This window comes from Coturnix japonica, chromosome 1 (genome assembly GCF_054131305.1).
Source record: "Coturnix japonica strain WE chromosome 1, WE-NBRP24, whole genome shotgun sequence".
NCBI lineage: Eukaryota > Metazoa > Chordata > Aves > Galliformes > Phasianidae > Coturnix > Coturnix japonica.
The window spans coordinates 6,142,407-6,164,283 of NC_140663.1; the positions used below are offsets into that span (position 1 = coordinate 6,142,407).

The 21,877-nt window shown below is 43.7% G+C and overlaps 1 protein-coding gene and 1 long non-coding RNA gene across 11 annotated transcripts in view; one reads left to right on the forward strand and one right to left on the reverse strand.

Moving 5' to 3' along the window:
• FRMD4A (FERM domain containing 4A) overlaps positions 1–21,877 on the reverse strand; it is a 326,160-nt gene that overhangs the window by 164,517 nt on the left and 139,766 nt on the right. The window contains exon 1 of one of the 6 annotated variants that reach the window (XM_015872744.3): positions 10,981–11,490. The exons of the other annotated variants lie outside the window; for them this stretch is intronic. Coding sequence (XP_015728230.1) covers positions 10,981–11,073 — 93 coding nt within the window. The 5' untranslated portion in view covers positions 11,074–11,490. Of the gene's footprint in view, positions 1–10,980; positions 11,491–21,877 lie in introns of those variants that run through there. 6 annotated transcript variants of the gene reach the window in all.
• Positions 15,461–18,316, forward strand: LOC107318967 (uncharacterized). 5 transcript variants are annotated; one of them, XR_014933077.1, is made up of 4 exons: positions 15,810–16,136; positions 16,230–16,381; positions 16,647–16,852; positions 17,034–18,316. It is a non-coding gene; the product is annotated as an uncharacterized LOC107318967 (long non-coding RNA). The 5 variants fall into 5 exon arrangements; XR_014933086.1 differs by having other exon boundaries at positions 15,810–16,090; XR_014933091.1 differs by lacking the exons at positions 15,810–16,136; positions 17,034–18,316 and adding an exon at positions 15,461–15,640 and having other exon boundaries at positions 16,647–16,948.

Below are 21,877 nucleotides of genomic sequence, written 5' to 3' on the forward strand. Positions count from 1 at the left end.
TACAGAGCTCCCAGAGGAAACCATGGGCTGAGCTGTTAACATCACCAAGCACAATGCCTGCACAATCATTCACGGCATCTACGTGGGGCTGGCTCACTGGTTATCTCTGTTACCACAGAACAATTAATCTGCAGATGGGAAACTTGAGAGTCAGCATAGGGGGATTACTATACTACAAGAGATCTCCATGCTGAGAACATTTCCCCAGCTGGGACCAGTCAGACCTTCTCAGTAGAGTATGAGAGTTGACCTCTACCCTGTTTGCTCCCAAAACACAGACCCCTGTTGCTCCCGCTAATGGAAAATCTCCATTTGCGTTGTAGGACAGCACTGGATCCATGCCACCTAAAGTGATAATGCATGCACAGTTGACAGAAGATGATAACTTGCACTTCTGCTGCTACTCAGCTTTAAACCCTGTGCAAACAGCATTTCCTATTGTCTCATGATGCTCTGAGAGATTTGTATCTTTGACCTGCTATCACTATGGATAACTGGGCCAAGCAGGCTAAAGTGCTTCTGTTGAACAGCCAGTCCCTAATGCTGGCAGTGCTGGATTTCCCTAGCTCTGGATATTTTCTGCAGCCACCATTACACCCACATAACCACCAGCACACCCAGATAGGGTGCTGATTTCCAGGACCTATTAATAGTATCCCAGACTCCATCTGAAGAGGAGGAGTTCAGTTAATAAAACTCCCTCATGTTCTGCCTTCCAACCTGATAATCTGTGACCATAGAATTCAAACTCACTGTCTAGTTTGTTTGCTATAGCTTCCAGAAAATGGATTGAAAGCGGCTGGATCGAAGCAGCAAGTCAGTCACTTTGTTGTCTCCGTGGGCAGAATACTAAAGCTGTTCAGAAGTTAAAACAAAGAGGATTTACGCTCTTCGCTTTAGAAATTTATGATTCATTCCCATTTTGACCGTTGTTAGAAGCATCTGTCATTTCCCCTGCCCCCAAAACATCCATGCCATAAAAAATAAAACCTATAAACTCGCTGCCATCCTTATCTTGATGCACAAAGTACTCAAATGTTCACTGTTGCTATCTGCATCTTGACTTCCTGTTATTAAGAAGGACATCCTAGTATTTAACGACATAAGATTTTTATTTTTTTCCTCTTCTTCATTCCAGGCAGAATGTCTAATGATTCTGGGGTTTGTTTCCTGCTTGTAATTAAGTAGGTCACAGCTGCAAAGCAAGAGAACAAGAAAATATTCAGATCACACAAAGCCAAGAATGATTAAATCATTTGCAGCTGAGGGATATGGCAGATCTTTTAATATATATATATTTTTAAAGAGGTCTCAAGTCTGAGGAAAACAAATATAGGAACTTTTATGAGAACGAAGAACTTGGAAGTTCTGCCCAAGAGCCACAGTAGCTTGGAAAGAAAGGGGGATCAAAACACAGCTAATGTTTTTCCCAAGTTGAATAGCTTTATGTGGTTGAAATAGACTCACTTCCCTGCTTAGGGCTATCCATGCAATTCTCTTTGAACCACATGCAAAATCACCCTCGTTCCTCCTGGGCAGTTCCCACCAGGCCATATGTGACCCAGCCCTGTGTGCCTGCCTGAAATGCCATGCCATGCCTTCTCCTGTAGGTCAGGCACAGCACACCCTGTGCAACTCAGCAATTCAATCACAGCACGATGCCTACTCTTTCAGGAAGCTCCCACAGGGATGAAGGACTTTTGATTTGCTCTCGTGGCTCTTGATGTTTACTGTCCTAAACACTCCATCCATGTTTAGGATGGCGAGCTGCTCTTCATCTCTGCATGACTACCTCACAGACAAGTACTGGCAGTGTGTGGTCCACTGCCCTCAATGAGAGATTCTAGCAATGAGCCACAGCCTCTGAAGAGCCCTCTCTATTAAACTACTGCATTGGTCTGAAGTGTAAAGGAGGTATGTCTCAAATACATCATAGCTCTATCAGTAGGGCTCTTATTTTGTGCTTTGAGAGCAATGTGAAGATTTACATCTGAATCCCACCAAAATCAACAAGGCAAAGGGCATGGTCCAACCAGACAAGAAGCGGCACCTTGGAAGGGAATAACCTCTCAGATTCTGATTTCAAAATACAGTGGTCAGGAGTGATTAAGATAGCACAGAATAACAAGTAACGAAAACATCTTATTGCTTGTATAAGACCATGACCAGGAGAGTCATAAATCCCAGCAATTATAAATTGCTGATGACCTCATGTTTACTTAGGCTCTGACTGGGGAAGCTGTCATGGGAAAGAAAGGCCCACGTCGATGGTATTCTGGGCTCTGTCCCCATCTGACTGGACATGATCAGTTCATTCCAGGATAAAAGAACATGGGCCTTTTTATGTGAGCATTTCTTGGCTTTGCGTGCTTTGGGGTGAGAGATGGTCACTGACTCTCTGATGGGCAATAGTTACAAAACACAAACAATGAAGGGTTTCTTAGAGCCTGGTGCCTGGGGAATTTGAGGGCAGTCCTGGAGCCTGTCCTGGCCTCACTCACCTCATGGGAGAGGGACTGCATGCAAGAGCATGGTGACGTATCTGAGGCTGCAGAAGATCCATCTTCAAGTGATTCAGCATATCTGGATTTGTGGAATCCCTATGGAGTTTCTTTAAAAGATGTTGACATTCAGAAAAGCTTTGCTTCCTTTCATTATAACAGGATCTTTTCACACTGAGCCCTTAAATGGAGGGCACTGGCACTGCTGCCCAGAGGAGCTGTGGATGCCTCATCCCTAGAGGTGTTCAAGGCCAGAATGAATGTGGCCCTGGGCAGCCTGATCTGCTGGGGGGCAAACAGACCACAGCAGGGACTGGAATTTGATCTTTAAGATCCCTTCCAATCCAAGCCATTCTATGATTCTATACTTCTGTGACTCTTGGGGAAGGGATGTTGCTGGCTCCAGAGAAAACATCAGTGCTTGGCTCTGAAATAAGTGCTCAGAGACCTCACAGCATCTCTCGGCCCTCGCAGAAAAACATTCGCACTGACTACACCCTTGCCCTGAATCTTTCAGCAATTTCACTTCAAAACAAGTTTGGATAGCAGACCCTGAGGATTAATACAACAAACAAAGCTCAGGAGTGAAAAACTTTCAACATGCTGCTTCAGCCCTGGACCTGGGCAGTGTTGCTGTGACTGATTTTAAGGAAAAGGGGATAGATTATCAGCTGGCATCAGCCTACTTATCTATTCCCTGATAGCAACCCCAGAAGCTGGAGGTCGGCCCCAAGGCCATTTTAACTGCTCTCCAGTGGCTGATTACATGTGTTGGAATGCAGTAACGTAACTGCATTGACTGTGCTTTTAAAAATCAACGTCCTCTGTTTTTATGACTCTTCTTGGCCAGGTTCCCTCTTGCTGTAAGTGAAGTAAATCCTTTTTCATCTGCAGGAAACTGCCACTATTGGTGCATTTGAAAGTTTACAGGAAGATATTAAGATGGCTGCATGACAGCAAAGCTCAGGACAGAAAAAAAAAGGAAGCTTTCCAACAATTCAGTGTGGAAATTATGAAAATTTGAAAAGCCTCCTCCCAGTCCCTTGTGTGGTTTGCAGCATGGGCTGCGTGGAGAGATTTTGGAGGCAGAATGAGAGCGGATGTACAGCTCCAACTATCAGGAGCCCTGAAGATTGACCCTGCTTGGAACACACCCAGATACAGTGCTGACAATTCACCTTGGCTCTTGCTCTGAGAACATCCTGGCTGCCAAGCAGGAACAACAGCACTGTCTGGGTCTTGTAAAGTTCTGGTGAGGACTACTGTCTATAGAGCCCTTATAAAATGTAATATAATGCGTATTATAAGGAATCACTTTAAAGAGTGGCCTGGGATGGCCAAGCTTCCCTCTTGCAATATCCTGTACATCATGTGAGCCTTGACAGGTTTTCTTGGATGATATTTTCAAGTACAAGGAACTCCAAGCTCTGCTTTCAGGCAACAGTAACAGCACTGAGCTCTGTTTTGGGGAAAGGAGCCCCTGGACCAGCCCAGATGCCTCATCTGCTTCTGGTCTCCAGGAGTAAGTATGTAGTGCAGAAATAGTAGCTGGTGTTCATCTTCTCTAGCTGGAGATGGCTTTGTTCCCTCTGAAGCTGCAAGACGGCTGTCAACACAGACAGCAATTCATCCCATCTTAATTTGGTTTTGAACATATGAGGATGAGTTGTCACCAAGAGACACAAATTGCTCTCTCTTTTTTTCTAACAAGACCTAAAGGGATAGTAGAATCTAGTATAGTTGTATGAGATAAATGTGTAAAAGTAGGCCGGACAAAGTTACAAGTTGAAGGTAGTTGACATGGGGAATACAAGCCAGCAAACAAGAATGTAAACTCCCATCTTAAATATATTTTTGATGAGCTTCTCCAAAATGCATAGTATAAGTCATCTATTGGGAGTTAGCAGAATGAAAACTCCCTATGGCAGAAACTTTTGAGGTCAGAGGGATTCATTCTTGCAGCAATTTCTGTTCTGAACTACAGTCTAAAATGGTAGTTATTCTGCATGTAGATCTACAGAGGATGGATGGTCCTTAGCTACTGTTTCACATAGAGTTTACCTACTGTAAAACTTGGAGAGAAAATAGACATCATTGGTCACATCCCATCAAGTCTTGATGATCTTATAGAGGCAGCGTTGGAAGCTGAGATGATTTTCAAACTTATTTAAGAAAGTGGTTCACCTATTTCAAAGCCTTCACAACCTACACTTTCTTAATACATTCCCGGAGTACAGATGGACTGTAGAGTGTGTCAGGGTGACTAAAACACATCATTTGCAGACCATTATCTTTTCAAAAGTTTTTCGTGGGATATTGTTGGGAAACAGCCTAATTGTATTCCTTGCCTGTGCAATTTGGAGAGTTTGATGTTTTGGTCAACGAGGAAAACTGAAGTGCAAGACTCATTCAGATACATCTGTTGGTGGAATGAAAGCCCACCATTTCTCTGATGCTCTCAAAAAAGACTGAAACAACAAAGTTATAAATTCCTGCTTTCTGGGCTGTGAAACACTACCTTGGGGCAACCTGGTTTGGTGCTAAACCACTACATCTCCTGAGCTTTGGGCTGTTGGTGAGCCATGTGATCCAGGCATGGTGCTAGTTGCCCAAGAAAGCCCTGAGCAGGATTGTCAGCTGGATATCTAAAAGGTTCCATGAGCTGCTGGAGCAACTCTCCTGCTCCAAATCCATATAACCAAATTTGTATGACCTCTCCACACAGCTCAAAAACTTTAATCTCATTTCTGGCTCTGACCTCTGTTGCCTGGCCTGCTCTTGTCCCCCTAACTGCTGTTGCTCTCCCAGGGCCTGGTCAACAAAAAGACAACAAATGCCAAGACGTAATGAAAAAAAATCTCTTCATTTTCTATTAAAAACAAGATTACAAAGTACTGGAAAATTCAAAGAAGATCCTCTGCTCATGAGGTCTCCAGACCTTGAGTGCTTCCAATAATTGAATTAATCTCCAACCATTTGAAGCCCATTTGAGCAGTATCCTGGTTCCCAACTCAGTAGAGTTCACTAGTCACTATCTATTAACCTCTGCTGTGCTCTCACCTCTTGCACTGTTAACCTGAATAGATTTTGGGAGAACAAAGTCTGGCACAACTCCTGATCCATTTCACGAAAAGTCTGTTTTGATTTGTTACATCTCTTAGGAGTGTCAGAAAGTATTACAACTTCCAGACACCCGAGAGGGTGTGCCAAGCATTTGTCTGTCTAGGTAGAGTTCAAATTAAACCAATTCCCCCCAAATACTTGTGAACAGGTCAGAAAAGATAAAGCTCAGATGAAGCAGATAAAATTGATGTTTCAGCAGTCACATGTGATTATATCAGAGCATTATACAGGTGACAGTTTTGCTGCTTAAGCTTATCCTCTTATTCAGTTTTTATATTTTGACACACAATTACTTATCTATAGGGCTGGTGATTAATTCATCGCAAATGAACTGTGTTGCTGAATGTTGCTTCCTATTTTTCTGCTGGTCCAAGTTTGTACACTGAATTCATTACTTTGAGAGTTGAGAAACTTGCCAAAAAATGCTAAGACAATAGGAGTTCCTTGCTTCAAGGTCTCTCTTCTCTCTTGGGCACCTTCTCCACACTCAATTATCTACTTCTCTTCTGTTATCCACAGTATGTGAATAACTCTGCTCTCACCTTGACAGTCCATCAGATTAGTAGTGATGCTGTCAAAGTAAGAGGCGTACTGAAAAATGGCACGGAAGCAAAGGTCTGCAGCGCCTGCATGCCAGCATACCAGTCTGCAGAGAGTATGAACTAGGCAGATCAACTTCCCTTGGAGCCCTTGCTTCGTTGTGGTGTCAGAGAGAGCAACTGCAGAACTGCTTAGACTTTTGCATGAGCGAATTTAACAAATGAAGACCACTCAGCCACGAACGCTGTGAGGTCTGCCTTATTCTACCCTGTCACAACCCTCACTACAGACCAGGCTGTGAGAGGTTTTCCAACCACTTTCCTCTTAAACGCACACTGGAAAATGATTAATAACAAGGCAAAGGCTGAATTATGCTTTGTCCAGTGGAGATAGAAAATCAATAACTCAGTAATAATTTGTGCAGTAGCAATACATGCCCCAACTCTTTTGCTGGGTTTGCTTGAAGGCGTCCTATTCTCTTGCTCAAAGCAAAGGTCGCCAAGAGCTGCAGAACAGCGTGGGAAAACCTGCCTCAGACTTGGCCTGCAGAGCTGATAGACTGATTTTTTTTTTCAACTCTGGGTTCTCTCTTCTCAAGAGAAATTTATTTATAGGAAAAATGACGTTTCCTGCTGCATTCTTAACATGCTTGCAGCTTGGGATAAGAACATGGGAGCTTTGTCTTCTGCCATCTGTTTTCCATGGCAGTAAATACCAATTTAAAGATTTATCCCCGCTTGATCTGTTTTAAAGTCATGATATCAATGAATGTTCATGGATATCCATTCGGCACAGAAGTGTTATTGGTAAATACCAGTCCCAGCTCTGTGCTGGAGTAGATTTGCACATATGTACGAGATAGAGGAGTTCTGGTTTAGAGCTCTGTCTGGGTGCATTTTTAATCTTAGCTTACCTTCTTCAGAGGCACAAGAAACAAAAAAATTGATTGAAACTGAAGTTCTGCTGAGCTGCAAACACCCATTAACAGAACTGGGCACAGGGCTTTTAACTATTGCTGAGACCTGGAACTTAAAGCTAGGGTGCAGACTGTAGGACCTAATTTAAAACAACCTTTCTAGCCATAGCATACCTATTTTGGTTTGTTTCTCACAGCACTTCATTCATTCTGGAGTTGGCCTTCCTTTTCGCACAGCATCTTTACTGTCCTTTAAGCCTTAGAGGCAGAAGAGAGGGCAGACTTGTTCTTTCTTAATGCAAGAAAGCTGCGTGTTTTCTCTCAGCTTTCTAACTTGAAAAACAATGTCTTGTGTTTCTGGTGAGAAATGTTCCCATGGCTGGAAAATAGCCAGTGAGGTCTTGAGAGGGAATAAGTATGTGCTCGTCTTTGCCAGTGCCTTGCAACAGCAGACAGAGGTCTCTGAATGGTACCAGGCATTTGTTAGGCATTAGCAGGACTCCATTCATCTTCCTCTCACACACATCCGCACCACATGGATGTAATAAAGATAGCTTGCAGGCATAAACGGTCTCACATTAATAATGCAAAGGGAGAGAAGACTACATATTTAACGTTCATGTTTACTGGTGGGGGAAGGAGAGTCGGAGACGGATGATCTGGTGGGGAAGGCTCTGTGTTAAGAGAAAGCATGTGAGGGATGAGCTTTGTGTCAACAGTTTGGGGTGTCCCCATCTGACCACAGGGTTCTTGTAACCTGACTAACAGAGAGCAAATTGGAGTTTAAGAAGTAGTTAATTCAAGCAAACATAGGTCATTAGGGAACCACTGCATCCTCTGCAGTGATCCCTGAGGTGCTGGCTGAGATGGAGATGTCTCATAGACATCCACATGGACTTAGGTGAGCCCAGCCGATGTCTCAGTCCTGACACCAGCTTCTGCTGTGCTCCAAGGCACAGAACTTAATTTCGTCTTAGTTAACACATTTAGTGGTATTTCACTGGATTCTGAGCTGGGAAACATAGGTTCTGTGTGACTTCAAGACCCTGAAACGGGGGGTTGTTTCCTTCCAGCTCACCTTGTTGGGAGCTCAATGGCATGCTTTAATGAAATTGACTACAATCAACCTCAAGCACCATTTGCCCATGGGTAGCTCTGTGACAAGGCAGAGCGATTAAAGACAAGAACAGCGATTTAGAAGACACACAGAAAAAGAAATGGTTGCAAAGATCACTGTACCAAATTCCCTAGCATAACTCAAAGGAAGGCTTCAGTATTTGCCTGACAAGAAGCCTAAACCATTCCAGTCTTAGGTCAGAGAGTAGGAAGGAGAGAAATAAACTGTGAATGTGAGTGAAAATAAAACAACACATAACTCTCTGACAGCAGCTGGTCTCTGAACTGGGGCCATGTGCCTCTGCACACCCACTCACCGTGCCCCTGCTTTTGCTGATAAGGTTTCAGCCAACTCAAAACCTCTGTGTATGGTATGAGACACAGTGATGGGATCTATGGCACACTGTCCCTTCTCATTCATAAAGTACAGTTAAGATAAGCAATGAGTTGATACATGTCAGTGCTTGCTGTCCTTTGCATGAATTACAAGTGTTGCCCCTGTTTTGGCACTTGTGATTAATGCCCCTCACTTCCTACACCCACACCGCAGTTCTTGGCACTTGGGATTAATGTCTCTCACTTCCTATACACACATCCATGTACAATGTGGATTCCCCATTCCTGGAGGTATTCAGGGCCAGGCTGGATGGGGCTCTGGGCAACCTGATCTGGTGGGTAGTGACCAGCCCACATCAGGGGCTTGGAACTGAATGATCTCTAAGGTCCCTTCCAACCTAAGCCATTCTATGAGCTTATGATTCTGTTATCTACGTATAGCTGTATCCGCATATCCATAAATATAAATTATGTGTGTTTCTCCCCCACAATGTGTGCATGCAGCATGCATTGCTGCTATACAAACCACAACTATGGTAGTGTACCATTTGCAGTCTGTTCTTGCTTTTGCTTCCTACATAACTACTGATCTTTTCCAATGACTTCCCTACGGGTATTTCCATGGTCTCTTGTAATTCCCACCATGGGGCTGTCTCATAAATTAGCTGTGATTGTACTGCTCTCTTTCTAAACTCTCCATGAGAAAACTAATACTCATGGTCAAGCCAGAGAATGTGGGCAGCTGTTGCTCAGGTGGGTCACTATGGGCAGCTCTCTCCAAATCCAGTGTATATTTCCTCTTTTCCACACTGTCATATGACTTTTCTCTGGGCTCAGTGGTCTCAGATGGAGTATTGTAGAATTACAGAATCCTGTATGCTTCAAGATCTTCAAGAACATCAAGTCCAGCCATTAACCTGACCTACAGAGTCCCAACACTAAACCATTTCCCTTAATGCCTCATCCACGTGCCTCTTAAATATCTTGGTGAATGGGAACCCCACCACCTCTTTGGAAAGCCTGTTTCAATGACTTACCACTCCCTCCAAGAAGAAATTCTTCCTAATGTCCAGCCTAAACTTTGCCCTCATGCAACTTGAGTCTGGTCTGCAAAAGAGCATGCTCAGCCACCAACATCCCTGCACTGGCTGTGATGCTGGAAGCCCTTCCAGCCAGCAAGAGAGGAGTCTGAAGGATGCTGTCCCCACAGCACTGTAAAGTTTGCACCCTGTGAAAAGCCCCTTTGGCGAAGAAAGCAAATGCTCCAGCCCCCCATGCTTGCAAGAGCATCCTCAAAGTCAGCCAATTCTGATCCATATATGTTCCTCTGGGACAGCAAAAGCAGTGCCTCTATGGAGCAGCAAACCCAAACCAATGTTAGTTACAACAGTAATGGGGAAACACAAATAAAGCCCTGTTCCCAAGGCAGGTTGAGCCTCCAGGCAGGACAGCCTGCCCTGACCCTTTTCAGAATCATCATCTTGAACTGCAAAGCCCAAATTTACCAGGAGGAACATTTCTGAATGTGCTCCAGAGCACTAAGCAACAATCAGACAATAGAAGACCAAAGCTGTGTGAGTAATCAGTTGCTTTCTGTTTGCTTGATGGACTGGAAAGGCAAGGAAAATATGTTTCATGTCGACACAAAGTGATTCTGCTTTCCCTTCTGCGAAAGGAAGAATTAAAGAATGGCTTTGCATGTAACTGAAACAGCTTTTGACCTGCAATGAAATACTGAGTTGTTTTTTTTCTTCAGATTCCTTTAAAAAAAGATATTTGTGCAAATGAAAGAAAAAAAATGAAAGAGAATTTGTTTTGATATACTCCAAACCATATGCACCAAACTCAGAGTGAGCTCACAAGTGGCTTTGGCTGCCATAGAATTGCTTTTCAGCAGGTAAGTGCCAGCCCCACTGTGTCACTGCCTGGTACCAGCTGAAGTAACACATCACGCACCATTCAGCCCATCCTGCATTGAGTCGCCTTGTTGTATATCTCTGCTGGGACAGACCTGCATCTGTGTTCACTTGCACAGAGCCCTTCTGCATCACCCTGAGCTTTCTACTGGTGTTATTTGACATTATCGTTTGCTCCCCACTGGTTGTTACTGCCACACACCATCACACTTTCTCAAGTACTGATTACTAGAAACAACTCTTTTCAGCATCAGTTACCTCCAAAGATCATCACAGAGCCTCTGACTGGTTATAATGACTGCATGTTATCACATCATTCCTGCTGACACCAATTAATGCCCTAAATTACCACACAGCCTCTGACCAGTGCTGATTCCCATACATCCCCACACAGGTCCCACCAGCAGTAATTTCTGCACACCGTGGCATAACCCCTATTAGTTCTGTCTGCTAGCAGTGCAGACAATTTCTATCACATGGCACCCTCCTCATCCTCTGGGCATGCATTCAGTACAAAGAAATCACGGCTTACCCTCTCCACACTGCGTCTCCTCAGTGATCCATATGGTATTTTGAACAAAAGTCTTCGGGTCCTACCCGGAGTCACAGCAGTCTGTACTACCATAGTGCAGAGCTAACTCGTGTGTGTGTGCGTGTGTGTGTGTGTAAGAGAGAGGGAGTTCACGGCACACACACAGGCTTCCTTTGAAACAACTTACAGGCTCATTGAGATTTCCCAAATATCAAATAGCTGAGTTGGGTTTTCGCATCAGGCTGTATGAGTCAAGATGTGGTTTGTTTGAAAGAAAAGTGGAGGGAGGGGAGGAGAGGGAAAAAAAAAAAAGGAAAGGAAAGCCCAAGTCTCGTAACCTTAACAACATGCTTCAAGCAGCGTATCTTTAGCTTCCTTCTGTTTCTCGGTGTGGTTTGCTCAGCAGGATTGCTGTGCCACAGAGGTGGAAGAATTAAGCTTCTGGGGAGAATGTTCCAAAAATGTCAAGCTTGCTTCTTGTTGCTACAGATGGTAACCAGGTCAGTTGTCTCATCAAAGCTCTATCAGACTTATTATACGCTTTGTCATGTGACTGCAGACCCCTCCGGTTTGCTGTACAGTAGATCACATGTTCACCTTAAAAAAAATATCTGGTGTATCACCATCTGGTGTCGAGATTAATGTTAAATCCTACGTTCAGATATTCCTTCCTCTGAGAGGATGGAAAGCACAGGCACAGAGCAGTTGGGCTCTAACAGAGCCTCTGGGCTGCTCAGTTAAACACGGGCACTTAGGGGTTAAGGCTGCGTGCTGGGTATGGTACAGCACAGCACATGCGTTAAGTGTAAGGAGCACACATTGCCACTCGCATTCCCCTCTGTACACATAAATGTCAGTGAAACCTGCTCGGTGCTATCTACAACTTGTATGTGTGCTTAGAGAAATAACTGCACTGGGGTTATCTGTAACTGGAGCTGTCTAGCTAGGAGACCAAATTCTGCTGAGCTGTGGAGCCAGTCCCTTCCTTCATGTATTGTTATTAATGCAAAACTAAAAATACTTTGTTTTGATTGAGTTCCAAAAGCGAGGATGGAGGTGTTGGGGACATGACATTAAAGCAACTGTTTAGAATAGAGAAGAGGAACTCTGTATCTGCTCAACATATGCACATACATTAAAACCAGCCAAGGAAAGAAACCAGCAGCTTGATGTGGGAAACTCTAAATATTAAAACAATCGGCCTTTGTTCATAATTAGTTCCATATGGCTCTTGCCAAAGAGAATGAGAGGGACAGGAAAAGATGGAAATATCTTAGGCATGACTGACTTATATAGATTCTTTATATGGAAAAGGTGCAGAGTTACAGTCTTTGCCTCTTGCAGTTTTTAAATGAATGTTAACCCCCCTACTATCTCACAGGCTGTTTAAGAATGAGGTACTTGACATTTCTCAGCTGGCCACGGGGAGCCCTCACTGGGTACCAGCAGAGCCACTGGGGATCTACTGGTGGTTTGGGGAACTGCTCACACCAGAGCCTTTCCCAGAAGGGTCTTATTCCTGTAAGCAGGGCCTCCTGCAGCTTTGGAGAGGCATTGGCACAGGGAGGTGGTGGAGTCACCTCCCCTGGAGGTGTTCAAGGAAAGGATGGATGTGGCACTGAGGGACATGGTTAGTGGGCATGGTGGGGATGGGTTGATAGTTGGACTGGGTGATCTCAGTGGTCTTTTACAACCTTAATGATTCTCTCCTTCTGTGATTCAATTCTTAGAAATGCCAGCCTTACACGTAGACCTTTATCCACTATAGGAGATAAAGATTCAAATTATGGATCTCCACCAGGATCTATGATTTTGGGTCAGGAAGCAGGCAATCTCATTGTATCAGTATGAGACAGCATATGGGCACATTTTCTTCATGAGGGAGTCGTTTGCACAATCTACATATTCCTTCTGTAGGTTTTTAGGTCTTGTAAATGAAATGAAAATCTGCATATTGCTCAAGGCAGATGAATAGTAACACAAATATTCATCTTTGCAGGAAACTGATGGTGCATTTGAGAAGCCTATCCATATGTATGACATGGGAGTCAGCTCCAACAAGATCTCTGCATAACATACCATGAGACTGACCTCCACCTCACCTCCTGCACTGCATTCTAGGCAAAATCCCATGGGTATCCTCCACATAAATACAGAAAACTGGAAACACAAAACCACTGTGACACTTTCTTCTGTGTCATTCCTCACTTCCCAGCTGACATAAATGTGGAAGCAGGAAGCCAAACCAGAGTCATCTGAACTGTGGAAAATATTGGTAAGCATGAATGGTGTTTAAAGCTATTCAAGGTACATTTGCAGGCAAGTAGACAGGGTAGTCTACTATGATTAGACTGCTAGATTTCCTATAGGACAGGCAGTATAAAATTGTCTCTGAAGATGGTGTTTCATGGGGATGCAGCATAATTGGAAGATACCATTTTGGGGAATTTAGTCTTGACCATGTTCTCCTCAGAGCCATATAAACTAATGGCAGCCCCTCTGGTCTCTACTACTGTTAGGATGCTGTTATTATTATTATTTGCCTAAGCTTTTCAGATCCAAGTGCCAAAGCAATGTGAATGTGGTGCAGTTGTATTTTTATGGTATGTATCTGAAGAGATGTCCTATTTGCCACAGAATGTAACGTGAGGACATGGGGAAAAAAAAGACCCGGAGCTGCTACACAGATGTCTGGGATGGTGTTGGATGACCAGCTGGGTGTAGGGATTCAAACCTCCATATTGCATGGGGTCCTGAAAGAGGTTAATTCCCTAAGCTCCTGTTGGAATTTGATTACAAAAGAAAGAGTTGATTCTAGATGAGAGGCTGAAAGTGAACTAGCACACATAGTGTGACCAAAAGGCCAGGAGCTGGGTATGACCTAAAGCACTTACTCCCTATGCTTGCTGTTCCAAGAGAGGCATTTTAGGTGTTTGTGCCAAATATAGGTATGCTCAAGGGTGCTTCAGCTCATCCAATACTGTTTTCCTCTGCCAAAATCTGGCTTCTCATGTTGGCTGCAGGGGCAGATTGAGGTGACCAGACTCATCACTGAGGCTCCATTCAGCTCTGCTTGTCTGCAGAGACAATCTCTGAACAGCATAGTAGGAAATAAAAGCCAAATTATTGCAAGGAAACATCCTGGCCTTGTCACCACAGACCCTCAACAGAGGCATGCTATATTTACTAACTGCTGAAAGATGAAACTCTTTTAAGCAGTGGATGTTTTTCAGTACTAATTGCATGCTGCCAGGAGCAGTGGTTTGTGGTAACAATGCATCAGAGGAAACTACATTCCAATGCATTGCTATTTAGACTAGATTCTTTTTTCTCTTTCAATAAAAAGGATAGAAAAATCGTTTTCTGATGCAAAGTGTGTCTTACATTTGCAATGGAAGAGTCACGTTTCAGTGCCTGCCCAGCAAGACTGGCAAATAGAAATCAGTGGCAGCGGTGGCACAGACTGAAGTGCATCATGCTGTACCTATTAGATCTATCTACGCGACACTGCTTTGTAAATCTGAAAAGTCATTCAGTACAGAATTATCCCCTTTGGAGCTGCACTCTGTGAAGACACGAATATGGCAACAGAGTAAGAGGAGAACACTGATAACTACAGCTCCTGACAGTATTTTCTATCCTGGATGATATCCATAGTTTCTATCCATAGCAAATCCAAATTCTTCCCTGGAGTCCCTATAAGGAAACCACTTGTATTTGAGCTCTTCAGCAGCTCCTATTAATCTTGGTGGAATTTTTTCTCACTGTAAGAAATCCTCCTGAGCTTATACATTGGGGCATGGCAAAGATTTGCAAGACAATAACAACAGGGTAATGCTTCAGGGGTTTCAGTGACTTATGTTTTATTGCACCCAGAATCAAGACTGTAGAGGAAACAGCCACTTTGAGAGTGAAAGATAAGCACTGCTTGTCACTGCAAACCCAGCTTGTCTTAAAATTAAAACAAAACAAAATACAGAAAAAACAATCTTGGACATTGTTTCAGAGAATGTTATCATGATATATGTACCACTCTAGTCTGGGAAGAAATGTGCAAAAACACAGCCAGTGTGTTCCCTTCCTGTATCAGCTTTTTCCATCAGAGTTGGAAATAACCCAGCAGCCTGCTAAGGTGAGAGGGACTGCTTGTGGTCTCCAGCCACTAAAAGCCACAGGTTTCCTTTGCATGCAGCAAGCCTTCATCACAGCTGGCGGGCACAAAGCCCTTCACACCTCCCCATACCACTGGACAAGAAGTGCTACAGCATGGCATGTGTGGGTTCATGAACTCCTGACTCAGAGAAGTCCATCTCTGATACGTATTACAACCATAGGATTGTTAAGGTTGAAATAAACCTCTAAGATCATCTTGTCCAGCTGTCCAACACCACCACCAATACTGCACACTAACCGTGTCCTTCAGTGCCACATCTACATGGTTAGTAGATGTAGAAGATCTCCTCTTCCCCTATTGCTTCAGGTGCTGCCTCTGCCCCACCTGCTCCCCGTGTCCTACACATGGTCCTTACTGGGAAAATGTTCCAGCTTCTGCATCCAGAAGGATGGGCTGCTGGCAAACCCTGGCCAGAAGAACAGCAGCAGAGGGCAAATGAGGCCTCAGCTGGATGGAAGAACATTTCCCCTGAGTTTTGGTGTGCCGGTAGGTCGACTCTTTTCCCACATAACTCAGAGAGAAAGTAATTAATTAGGGAGGGAACTTGCCTGACCCCATTGCCCTTGAGACACGCCCCTGTAAACATCACCAATGGACTGGAGAGGCCGCCTCTGACTTCCAGGGTTTATATAAACAAAAGAAGAGATATTTGGCAACAGCACGACATTCCCACATCTTGCATGTGTAGCGGAGGCTGAATGAGATGTGTAGGATAGCAGTCATGCAGTCAGCTGGGAGATGACTGTAGTATTTCTGTAAGGGATCTGGGGTCTTGCAGAGGGGAACGGGTGTCTACTCTGTGCATTCTCAGTACCAACTACTAAAATGTTAGCGAGTTATTCTTGTGTAATATTCAGTAATGCCAATTTGCTTCAGTTCCTGAAGAAATTAAGGTTTGCTCAGAACGGCATGGAAGGTTCTCAGCCTTGAGCTAATGTAAGCCTTAAACAGGATATGCCACATCTGGACTGTGTCAAACACGGTGAAGATAAATGCCTCTTTGTGCTGTGTAATTTTCTCTCTTTTCAAACTTTATCTTTGTTACACTGTTTTGATTAATCTTAATATATTGCAGGAAAGTGGATGTAAAGGAAGGAGAGAGAGTTATGGTGCCTTTAGTACAGAAAGCCACGTTGGTAGCAGAGAGGCCATCACATCCCTTAAGAAAGGAGGGAAATAGAAGACTCCTGAGAGACATTTGGAGGTTTTTAAGCCTTATCAGAACAGGTAAGCAGCCTCTCAGCTGGATTTTCTTTGCAGCTGTATGGAATATAGATGATTTTTCTCCAAGTAAGGACAAAACTGTGTTTGCAGAAAACTGAAGGAGGAACAGCTAACATTGGCAAAGTACAAAAAGAATTTGTTGCATTCTGAGCTTTGTAGATCGATGTGAACAGATGAAGAAATATGATAAGTTTGTCTGCCTTTCTGGATCTCTGTCTTGGGGTCTCTCTGTAATTCTTATCAGCTTGCAGGTTTTTTTTTGCTTCAGCTCTCCGCTGCCTACCAAGTTGCATCGACACCGTACCTCAGTTGTAAGGAGCTTCTGGAGCAACATTTACCTCCTCTGACTTTGGCTGTCTTCACATGAGCTTGTCATCTGCACTTCTGTCACTGGTGAAAAGACATAGGTACCTGCAGGGTTTGAAGCACCAAGCCTACTCCAGCTGCCTACAGGAGTGGGAATGGATGATATCTGTAAGTGTCAATGTGTCCTCACTGGCTATAAAATATGCTTGAGAAATGGCCGTTCTTGGTCCATCTCTCCCAGTTATTAAACGTAGTGCTGTATTTATTTACTGTGCCTTTACCATTGTCCTTGTTGGCATTCACACACTTTTACTCCCAGCTCATCATTCTCTATTTCTGCATTTTTCAGTGTAGGCAAGGAAGCCTGGACTTCTCCACAAAGCAGTTCTGTTCCAGAAAGACTGAGGGTCAACAGCGTGACCTGACTTACATAAGAGAGGTTAGGAGTTATCTGTAGTTGACTGCACTGTGCACAACACTGTGGCTGTTCCGCTCCAGAACTCTTCATGGCAGCTGTACACTCAGGTCTCTCCACTGGGTTCAAAAAATTCCTCTATGAGCTCATAAAATAGCATATGAATCCAAAGACAACACTTCTGGGTTAGGAAACCCCTGAGTGCAGATAACTGGTAGTTGGAAGATAGTATTTGCCCTGTTATTCCATTGTTCCTTAGGCACCTGATGTTGGCTGCTGCCCAACGCGATGCTGCACTGGTGATTCATTGGAAAGACCTGTTATGACCATTTTCATGTTCTCATTTTCAGAAGCATCTCTCTGAACAAAACCTCAGGTATAGTTACCTAATGGGATCTCCTTCATCTCTTCATCTCTACTGCTAAGAATCCTCAGCTGTGACTGTAGGTTAAGGTATCTGATTCTACTACTCGCTCTACTGGCAATATTCAGGCTTCCTAACTTCTGCAAGTCATATGCTGAGGATAAACTGGAGGATTCTGCTTTTGCTTGAGAGAAATACCTATTATACTGCAGAGGATGGGTTCAGTACTCACAGGTTTTCTTTATTCATGATTTATGACTGCTCCAAATACAGACTTCCTTCTTGCTCTTTGATTAGCAAGTTCTAGCAGCCGAGCAAAGTCACACAATTTATTGCTGCTATAGAGGTTAATGGATCAATTTACATGTTGATAATGTCTTATTATTGCCTTGGTATTAAAATGAATGTATCCCAGACACCAGGACTCGGCAGTAACTTCAAGCATGTTTGTTTGATTACAGCAAGGATGCAAAATGCAGCATGCAGAGTACACTTGGTGGTTAAAACAAATTCATCACAACCAAGTTTTACACCCAGCCATCTTTTTACTCCCTGCAAATTACCCTTCTTTTCCCCACATTGCCTGCATTGACCATGAGAATGGCTATTGCTTATCAGTATTGAAGGTGTGAGAAAATAACAAGGTTAATGGTGTGACTGCTGCAAGATAGGACCAGAAATAACACCTATCTGTGCTAAAGTGTGTCAGGAGTAAATGCAAAAGTATACCCCACTCTTGGCACTGAAAATCTGCATCCTAAACAGTCATAGTCTGAATTATTCAGCTGCTGTGTTGAAGTACTATAGTTAGAATGGAATAAATCACCTTGTTTGAATTACAAAAGTTAGATTTCTACTCTTTTTTATGCAGAATGGTGCCGCTCAATTTTCTTTGTATCCTTTTTGTCCATTTCCCTGTCTGCAAAATGATGAGGAAAATAGTTGTGTCATATCACATCTGCTTTTGTTGCCGCTTCTCTATTATTACTGAAAATCAGGTTACTCAAATGTTCCTCCCTTGACGGTTCACCTTCAGGGGCTGCAATACATGGGCATCACTTCAAATCCTTATGGGAACAAGGTGGCCTTGTCTGCCTTGGAGTGCCAAGTTATTCATGGAGCCCTGACCCCTTGTGCCACCTTGATAAAGGGCTGATCAAGCTTGATCAAGGGATCAATTTTGAAGTCTCACAGGGTAGAGTCCGATGCCTGCTCCTTCAGAGACTCATCTTGAGATTGGTCTGGGCACAAGTTTGAGTCAGACCTTATTTCCTGTTCATAATGAGCTGGCAGAAGAAGTACGTGCAGCATCCCAGCCAAAGTACGTGCAGCATCCCAGGTATTTTCCTCTGACATTCTTTGACTAAGTTATGATATTACAAACAGAGATTAAGTTTCATGTCCTTGTTATTTTGCTGCTTACTCTGCCAGGATTTGGCAGTGTGGGAAGGGAAAAGAGCAGCTGTTTCTCAGGGTGATGAAGGAGGCTGGGGCATCACTAATCTGTTGTTTTCTTTCAGCCTTGACTGCAGTATTCACCCAAAGCAAAGTAAGCAAGTCCTCGTGAATGTCACTTTTATCGAATAGGCTCCTGAATATTTAAGCACTTGTATGTGTGTATATATATATATACATATTTATGCATACATATATTTATTGGGGGGATGGCTATAAGAAAGAAGGGGACAAGCTCTCTAGCAGGGTCTCTTGTGATAGGATAAGGGAAAATGATTCCAAACCTAAAAAGGAGATTAGGGTTGGATATATGGAAGAAGTTTTTTACAATAAGGGTGGTGAGGCACTGGCACAGGTTGCCCATAGATTTGATGGATGCTGATCTAGCTGTAGGTGTCCCTGTTCATTACATACCCAAAGGCTGTGCTGTGTCTGTCCGCACACGGCTTCCCTACTTTGGCCCCATGTCTCTGACTGGGTTTGCAGAGGCAGCCAAGTCCCACCTCACTCAGCAGCTTGGTGGCAGCCTGCTGGTGATGACAGCTAATTAAGAAATGTCATGTCAGAGGCTTCCCTTTTATCTTGTCTCATAGAAACCAGAAAAGCTCTCCAACACTTTTTGAAACTGGGGGGAAAGGAAGCATTAGTGTATCAACTGCAGCTTTTCTGATAGCAAGCTGACAATGTGGTGAGTACAGGATGTCCTGGAAGGATGTGGCAGCTCATGCCATGGGGATGCAAATCTTTACACAAACACATATGCACACATAGGGCTGAATTCACTCCAGATGAGTTTTCGCAGGACCAATGAACTAAAATCCTTGTCAAGTGAAAAACTGGCCAAACCCTATAGTCTTCAGTCAATACTCCTGCTAAAGACAAATGGTATCAAGGTAGGTTAGCTTAAGTCGCAGAAGGATTTTTTCCTTAGAAACAAATGGTTTCTTCTCATCTGTTGTTTCCTGTAGCCTTTCTCTCTTCACTCTGTTACAGTGGGCTTGCTTGTTTGGTACAAGATGTTAAATCAGGTGTTTGCTGATCTGGGAGTCGATTACTGGTCCTGCAATCCAACATCCATTAAAACTAGGTTTCTTCAAAGGAAAAAAAAAAAAAGACAAGACAAGGCTCCACAGACCACAGATTCCCACTTTTATAAGTAATTGCATAGTCTGGAGCAATGGAAAGCACCAAAGACTTGGAAAGAAGAACACCATATAACCCATCTTTGGATTATAGAGTTTGATTCCGCAAGTCATTACAGTGACAGATCACTCATTCAGCAATAAACCTGACATGGATGAAGATACATGGGCTAGAACAACCTTTGAGATAATTCCCAGGAGGGTCTTGTCACCTGGCAGCCTACCTGCTTGTAGCCTGTTCAGCCCTGTTAGTCTGGCCCCATTCTCTTAACCCAAATATCAGTGTTACTCATAATGGCAAAATCCTTGGTAATGAGTTAACAACCTCCGACAGACCTGGTGACTAGAATGATCCATAACAGACAGGGCTTTATATTTTGCCCTTCCTTCATACTGAGTTGTAGATATTATTTTAGCATCATTCAATGGGCAGGTGGTTTAAGATCAAACACTGCCACAAGGCAAGGCAATGTATGAGTAAAGCCTGAAAATCATGCCTGACAGAATGATCCCCCATTTGGGATATTAGTTCTCACTTATCCAGAATTCTTTCTGCTTTAGTTCTTAGGGAGTAGATAGATTTTAGAAGAATCCAGCCAGTGGAAAACTTGATTGCTCATCAGGGAATAGTTATTTCTTTGATTTGCTGTAGACTGGATTAGATTCACAGCCCTGATAGTGAGCCATGGAGCCCAGATGAGCTATCACAGCTGAACGTTAAAGCATCAGTCTCTGCAGAGGAAGAAGAGGGATGAGGAAGCACAGAGCCCACACTGTGGCTCTGTGTCCCTGCACAATGCTGTACAGACACCCAGCTCTTCCAGAGCCAGCTGGGGGTCTGACACAGCATGGCACTGCATGATGCATGGCACACACATGTCCCTTCATAGCAGTTTTAGCCGTGACTGCAATGTCCCAGCTGGGGAATTGTCATTGGGTTTCTGGAATTATACGTTTGAGAGACTAGCTCAAAACAACCTGAGAAAAAAGGCATTCATTTCATAGACTGAGGCCACTTGCAGCTGTGAAGACTTTTGGCCTTTCAGCTTCTAAAGGGGGGCTACAGCAAAGACAGAAACAGACTCTTCAGCAGGGTAGGCCAAGGGGAAATGGTTTCAAACTAAAAGATGGGAGTCCGAGATTGGATATGAGAAAAAAGTTTGTTACCGTAAGAGTACTGAAACACTGGCACAGGTTGCCCCAAGAGGTGGCAGATGTCCCATCCCTGCAGACACTCAAAGCCAGGCTGGTCTGGGCACTGAGCATCTGATCTAACTGTTGGCATCCTTGTTCATTGCAAGGGAGATGGACTAGATGATCTTTAAAAGTCCCTTCCTGACTATTGTCCTATTTCATGATTTAGCCCATATCTTATTTTTTCTATTGTACCTTCATTACAAGAAAAAAACAAACTAAACTAAAAATCCCCACCAGAAGAAAGACTCTTGGGTGGAAGTAAGACATGGAAATAAGAATGGACAAAGACTAGACATAGATCTGATACTGTGTGCATGATGGGACATAACAAGCCAGAGAAGGAATGATTCCCTATGACTTCCTTGGTGGCTCCCAGCAGAGCAGGAGGCTTTTCCAGCCCTTCAAACACAACCATATGCATGTAGGAATGCAGCTTTGGCTCACAGTGGCCTCAGACAACTCAGACATCCCCAGGTTTCTAAACCCTGGCAGTCTCTCAGATACTGACTGGAGTGATGAAATCCCTTTAACCACCCACTGTTTGGTGGCACCTGCCCCAAGGAGGAGGGCGCTTTTGGTCTCCTCAGCTTCAAGCACCCAGCTTGACAAAGTGATGCCAG